Source organism: Alligator sinensis, unplaced genomic scaffold, assembly GCF_000455745.1.
Source record: "Alligator sinensis unplaced genomic scaffold, ASM45574v1 scaffold613_1, whole genome shotgun sequence".
Classification (NCBI taxonomy): domain Eukaryota; kingdom Metazoa; phylum Chordata; order Crocodylia; family Alligatoridae; genus Alligator; species Alligator sinensis.
In genome coordinates this window covers 36,986-44,040 of record NW_005843655.1, presented here as the reverse complement: position 1 = coordinate 44,040, position 7,055 = coordinate 36,986, and the positions used below count along the sequence as shown (strand labels likewise).

Genomic DNA, 7,055 nt, shown 5'->3' with positions numbered 1-7,055 from the left:
ATCTACATTTTGGGTACCAAGGTCTAAAAGTTGAATTAAATGTTCTGAGTCTGGTATCTAATTGCCTTATACAGATTACAGAGACAGTTAATCCACTGTAAAGTGACTGGGGGACCAACTGAGGAAGGATGCCTAAGCCAACCAATATGCAGCGCTAAAGAGATGAGTGCATCTCAACTCCTCTCTTTTGTCAGACTTGGGCACCTTGCTACATGACTTAGTTTGTTCCCTGTGACCCTGGGACCCTGAACCCTCTTTCTACATATAGATGTTAAAACTAGAACTAGGAGTCCAGACAACAGACATACCCTTTAAAATACAGCAACAAGAGGTGGTGGTGGTGGCATGCATATTCTACATCAAGGATTTGCAACCTTCTGCCACCACGGACCTCTTCTTGCAACCCAGCCCCTTCTGCAGACCACACCTTTACACCCCTCTCCTCGAGCAATCAGCAGATGTTGAGAAGGGAATAAATAGAAATAGCTGGTGCTAGGACCCTGTGGATGCTGGCTTTGCTGCAGCAAAGCAAAAAACTTCAGCCAGGCAGCAGAGGTTGTCTCCCAAGGGTCTTAGTGTTGCTGTGTTGAGTATGCAGCTGATTCCTGGAGCTGCAATGGGCTGAATCCAATCTCTTTACAAGCCAGATCAGGCCCATGGGCCATATTTTGCCAAACCCTGTTCTACATAACATCTTGCTTGTTAGAGCACTTGCCCAGGATATAGGATAACAGAGTTATAGGCTCTCCTTACCCTAAGGGTGTTCAAACTCACAACTTTCAGAAAAGTAATATAGCGATTAGGCTATAATTATGCTGTGATGGGGACCCTGTCCACCCACCTAGTTGAAGCTGGGCTACTGGACAGTCAAGAGAACAAGGTACATAGGGTTACAGAGACAGCCAAGTAGTGGAAACATGTCTCTGTAGCTTGAGGAGTGGGACACCCAGCATAGGCAAAACTGACCCTTCTGCACCCTGGGCTGTGGTGGAGTATGGAGCGGCACAGGCTGCTGGATACAACAAAGAAAATAAAAGCACAGAATTGAACACCCTGGCCATGGTTTTTAAAAAGTTGCGTCAGCTTCTTATGTGGTGCAAGTTATACTGATTTCGATAGAGCTGTGCCAATTTATATCAGAAGCCAAATTCTATTTGACCTTTTCTGCACAAATGCCATCGGCATTTTTTTTCAAAAATGCCTATTTTAGATTCTATTTCCAAACTAGATCTGTCCATAACCAGGAGGGGCGGGGAATGGAGGAAGAGGACCCTACCACATCTTATTTCAACAGCATAAAGCTCTGGGCAATAATCCTGGAAGTGAGACTAGGATTCTAGACTCCCCCTACCCAGAAGATTATAGATATGCAGCTATCCCTTCCCAGTTAAGCACTTTAACTACCAAGGCCATGGGCTGACCATTACATAAAGGAAATCTCCTCTCTCCTCTTATACTTGGCCCACTGGTAAATGAAGAGAATAAAAATGTTCTGGGCCAGGGAACAAGCAAGTCTGAGGAAGTGTCATTCAGTGATGGTAACACTTCTCTGAAAGAAGAGGGAGTCCTCGGTTCTGACCCCAAGCCCTGTCCTCATTAGCTTTTAAACACCTGGCATTTAAAATGAATTGGATCAAATGGATAGATAGTAGTGGGAAATCTTCATCTCATTGGGGTGGGGTGATGGGGAAGAGCTAAACTCACAGTAATCTTCCTTTCTAATCAGCATCCCGCTCACTGAGTCATGCTCCCTTCAGTTTACACTTCTCCTGACACTTGGACATCTTTCTCCCTTGGCCACCCAGTGGGACAGCTTCAAAAAGAGGCATGGCATCTAGCTCATGGCCAGATTGTTTGACCATTTAGGTTCAAAGTTGGAGATACAATTTTAAATTCCCTCTAGATAAGGGCCCCCTAGAATTTGGGTCTCCTACACCCTTGGCAAGTGCCCTAACCACTAGCCTTTTGAGGTAAAAGGTGTGAGGGCTCCAGCCTTTCTTTCTGGTGTATGCTATATAGAAATAGGAGCTAAAATCTGTGACACTCAGGCACTTAAAGATGAAATCAGATTTGGCCCCAGCTGTCTAGTTTTCATAGTTTCTAGGGTTGGAAGGGGCCTGAACAGATCATCAAGTCTGACCCCGCTATCAAATCTAGCCCTGTGCTGTCATGGGTAACTATGTCATACAACTCTTTGCATAAACAGATCAATCTCCATCCTGAAACAAGATCTATTTTTTTCAATACTCACCATCCTTATCGAGGGGCTATCGTGGAATTTCAGTGCTCTGTTGGTTAGGAACCTCCTGCTTTCTTGATTCAATTTATTCAGGTCCAGTTTGTACCCACTTGTACTTGTGCCTATGTTGCGCTTAATATCCAATAGTTATAGCTGTCCCTTCCTGACGTACCTATAATCAGAAACCACGTTCCCACTTTTGAACACTGTGACTGGAGCTGCATATGGTGTTCCAGATGCGGCCTTACCAGGCCCTTGACATCCGTACTCTCTCTCTCTCTTTGGGAATATCTCACCTAATATATCCTAGGATTGCATTTTTGCATTTGTCTTTTTCATGGTGACATTATATTGATGGCTCAAAGTCATTATATGATCAGCTAATACCCCAGGTCCTCTTGTTCCTCACTCACTTCCAGATGATGAGTTCCCTGAATATAGCAGGAAATATTTTTTATTGGACCCAAGTACACGATTCATCTCTTGTTCTCAGTGGATGCATCTACACGTGCACCCGACGACACAGTCTCAGCAGCGCATGGGTCACTTCCGACCCTCCTGTGGAGTAGCAACAAGGTACTGCACAGTGGCTCATTGCAGCAGCATCACAAATCATGACCGCCATCGCTACGGCTATGTAGCATCTTGTGCAGATTCACTCAATGTGAACAAGAGCAACAGGATGTTGAGGCAATTATGAGACAGAAAAGGTAGCAAATAGTCACTGAGCAGTGGTGACGTTCTGTTTAGGATTTTCAAAACAGCTGGAGGAGATTATATGCCCATTTCTCATAATAAGCATTCTATATCCCAGTAGTCATCTCTACCCAACTGAAGCATACAAGGATAATATTTTCAAAAGCTTGAAAGTGGCTTAAGGAGCACAGGTCCAACAATAAAAATCATTTAAACTTGTGGTAATAGTGGACAAATTTGTATTATATTCCTACTGCAAAAAAAAGAAAAAAGAAACATTTAAATACTTACTTCACATTGATATCAATTGGATTTATTTTCACAAGGAGCTTTTATGAAGCCGAGTAAGCCCCGACCTACATCATAAGTGCCTAAACACGTATCAGACTTCAGTGATGGGAACACTTCTCTGAAAGAAGAAGGAATCCTCGGTTCTGATTGCAAACCCTCCCCTCGTTAGCTTTTAAACACCTGGCATTTAAAATGAATTGGATCAAATGGATAGATAGTAGTGGGAAATCTTCATCTCATTGGGGTGGGGTGATGGGGAAGAGCTAAACTCACAGTAATCTTCCTTTCTAATCAGCATCCCGCTCACTGAGTCATGCTCCCTTCAGTTTACACTTCTCCTGACACTTGGACATCTTTCTCCCTTGGCCACCCAGTGGGACAGCTTCAAAAAGAGGCATGGCATCTAGCTCATGGCCAGATTGTTTGACCATTTAGGTTCAAAGTTGGAGATACAATTTTAAATTCCCTCTAGATAAGGGACCCCTAGAATTTGGGTCTCCTACACCCTTGGCAAGTGCCCTAACCACTAGCCTTTTGAGGTAAAAGGTGGGAGGGCGCCAGCCTTTCTTTCTGGTGTATGCTATATATAGACAGAAATAGGAGCTAAAATCTGTGACACTCAGGCACTTAAAGATGAAATCAGATTTGGCCCCAGCTGTCTAGTTTTCATAGTTTCATAGTTTCTAGGGTTGGAAGGGGCCTGAACAGATCATCAAGTCTGACCCCGCTATCAAATCTAGCCCTGTGCTGTCATGGGTAACTATGTCATACAACTCTTTGCATAAACAGACCAATCTCCATCCTGAAACAAGATCTATTTTTTTCAATACTCACCATCCTTATCGAGGAGCTATCGTGGAATTTCAGTGCTCTGTTGGTTAGGAACCTCCTGCTTTCTTGATTCAATTTATTCAGGTCCAGTTTGTACCCACTTGTACTTGTGCCTATGTTGCGCTTAATATCCAATAGTTATAGCTGTCCCTTCCTGACGTACCTATAATCAGAAACCACGTTCCCACTTTTGAACACTGTGACTGGAGCTGCATATGGTGTTCCAGATGCGGCCTTACCAGGCCCTTGACATCCGTACTCTCTCTCTCTCTTTGGGAATATCTCACCTAATATATCCTAGGATTGCGTTTTTGCAATTGTCTTTTTCATGGTGACATTATATTGATGGCTCAAAGTCATTATATGATCAGCTAATACCCCAGGTCCTCTTGTTCCTCACTCACTTCCAGATGATGAGTTCCCTGAATATAGCAGGAAATATTTTTTATTGGACCCAAGTACACGATTCACCTCTTGTTCTCAGTGGATGCATCTACACGTGCACCCGACGGCACAGTCTCAGCAGCGCACGGGTCACTTCCAACCCTCCCGTGGAGTAGCAACAAGGTACTGCACAGTGGCTCATTGCAGCAGCATCACAAATCATGACCGCCATTGCTACGGCTATGTAGCGTCTTGTGCAGATTCACTCAATGTGAACAAGAGCAACAGGATGTTGAGGCAATTATGAGACAGAAAGGGTAGCAAATAGTCACTGAGCAGTGGTGACGTTCTGTTTAGGATTTTCAAAACAGCTGGAGGAGATTATATGCCCATTTCTCGTAATAAGCATTCTATATCCCAGTAGTCATCTCTACCCAACTGAAGCATACAAGGATAATATTTTCAAAAGCTTGAAAGTGGTTTTGGAGCACAGGGCCAACAATAAAAATCAGTTAAACTTGTGGTAATAGTGGACAAATTTGTATTATATAGCCACTGCAAAAAAAAAAAAAAAATGAAACATTTAAATACTTCACATTGATATCAATTGGATTTATTTTCACAAGGAGCTTTTATGAAGCCGAGTAAGCCCCCACCTACATCGTAAGTGCCTGAACACGTATCAGATAACTTTGGCATTCAGTAATTTTTGAAACTCCCACCCCAATTTTCCTTTCTATTTTACAACACCATCGGTATCGCGGTTGTTTTTCCATATGACTGATCTCCTCCTCAACAAAGTTTTCCTTATTGCTGTTTTCACATCGTTATTCCTTAGAGTATAGATCAAAGGGTTTAGTAGTGGGGTAACGACACAATAGAAGACAGACACCACTTTGCCCAAGTCAAATTTATATTTGGCCGGGGGTCTGACATAAGTGAAGATAATTGTCCCATAATAGATGGTTACCACTGTGAGATGAGAGGCACATGTGGAGAAAGTTTTTTTCCGAGCTTTTGCAGACGACAGCTTTATAATAGTGGCCACAATGTTAACATAGGATGACATAGTAAGCAGGAAAGAACTCAAGATGACCACGGAGCTGCAAGTATACCCGACAGCTTCCTGCACATATGTGTCAGAGCAGGATAACTTGAAGATTGGGTCCGAGTCACAAAAGAAATGGTTGATTTTCTGAGGGCCACAGAATGATAGCTGGGAGATTAGGATTGTGGGAAGGAGCGGGGAAAGGAAGCCACAAACCCAAGAGCTGGCAGAAAGATGGAGGCACAACTTGGGGCTCATGATGGTGGCATAGTTGCAGATGGCCAAGTAGCGGTCATAAGCCATGACAGCAAGGAGGAAGCATTCAGTTGCTCCTAGGGAGAAGAAGAAGTAATACTGAGTCACACAGCCGCTTACGGTGATGGTGGTACTTCTGGACAAAAAGTTGGCCAGCAGCTTGGGCACAGTGACTGATGTGTACCAAATCTGCAGGAAAGAGAGGTTCCCCAGGAGGATATACATGGGGGTCTGAAGGAGGGGATCCGTCAGGACAATGCCAATAATGAGGAAATTCCCCATGAGTGACAGCATGTAGATGGACAAGAAAAGCATGAAGAGAAGGATCTTGATTTTCTGGGGGCTGCCAAATCCCAGGAAGATGAATTCTGTCACTGAAGTATGGTTTGTTTTCTCCATGGATTCCTGGACGCTAATCTGAAAAGGGTGGAAGAAGTCAATAGAGTCAGATGCCAATAGCAAACATTGCCTAGTCCCTGGAGTGGACATATTAGAGATGAACCTGCAGTGAAAGACCTGATCCAGATGCACCAAAGCTAAGTGGAAATATAGACTTAAAAATTTAATTTTCTGTCTGGCTTCCCTGTATGTACTGCTGAAAATCCCAAAGATGGTCATTTAAACATTGTGAATCCACTCAGAATCAGAAGAATTGAATTGTGAAAAACTTTATTCCATTTGGACAGCATATAAGGGGACCTAACAACTTCCATAAGTAAATAAATTCCAATTTCTGTGATTAGGATGCTCACCACATCAACCTTAAAAAAAAGGTCATGTAATATCCACATTAGAGAGCATCAGCAGTTCAATAAACAGGTTTCTTTGGTCTGAATTCTGAGTATACTCCTCAGACCTCACCCACAGCCATTTTTATAAAGCTATTTTTACATACCTATGGATACAGATGGGCACCAAACATGTTTTATTTTCCCTCCCAAAAAATCACCTAGGCAGGTGAAGTGGCTAATATCCACTGAAAATTAAAGTGAACTAGTGCCTAGTGAATTTTAAGTGCAGTTTCAAATTTCACTAGCCACCTGAGTGCTCATATTCAGGCAGCTCTGCACCTGAAAATACAACCCTCCCTTCTTTTACTGGGGGCAGGTTCTGCTGCTCGTACTCAGACAGAATAGCACATTGGTTTGTGAATGACCAAAATGAAAAGCTTCTGGACCACATAGTGTAAATAAGAGCTACGGTAACCATCCTTAGAACTTCCTCAGACCTCTGAATCATTCATTGAAATCCATGGGGTAAACTCTGCATTGCCTACTCAGACTTTGTTTTTCTTGTTAATATTTGTACTTT

At 43.0% G+C, this 7,055-nt stretch overlaps 1 protein-coding gene across 1 annotated transcript; it reads right to left on the bottom strand.

The window, feature by feature from the left end:
• Positions 1-5,177: 5,177 nt before the first annotated feature.
• LOC102379020 (olfactory receptor 6F1-like) lies at positions 5,178-6,143 on the bottom strand. The gene has a single exon (XM_006039047.1). The coding sequence runs from the start codon at positions 6,141-6,143 to the stop codon at positions 5,178-5,180; it is 966 nt and encodes a 321-aa protein (XP_006039109.1).
• Between the last annotated feature and the right edge of the window lie 912 nt (positions 6,144-7,055).

Excerpts from the sequence above, each read along its gene's own strand:
- LOC102379020 (XM_006039047.1), bottom strand. The coding sequence starts at position 6,143 with ATGGAGAAAACAAACCATACTTCAGTGACAGAATTCATCTTCCTGGGA.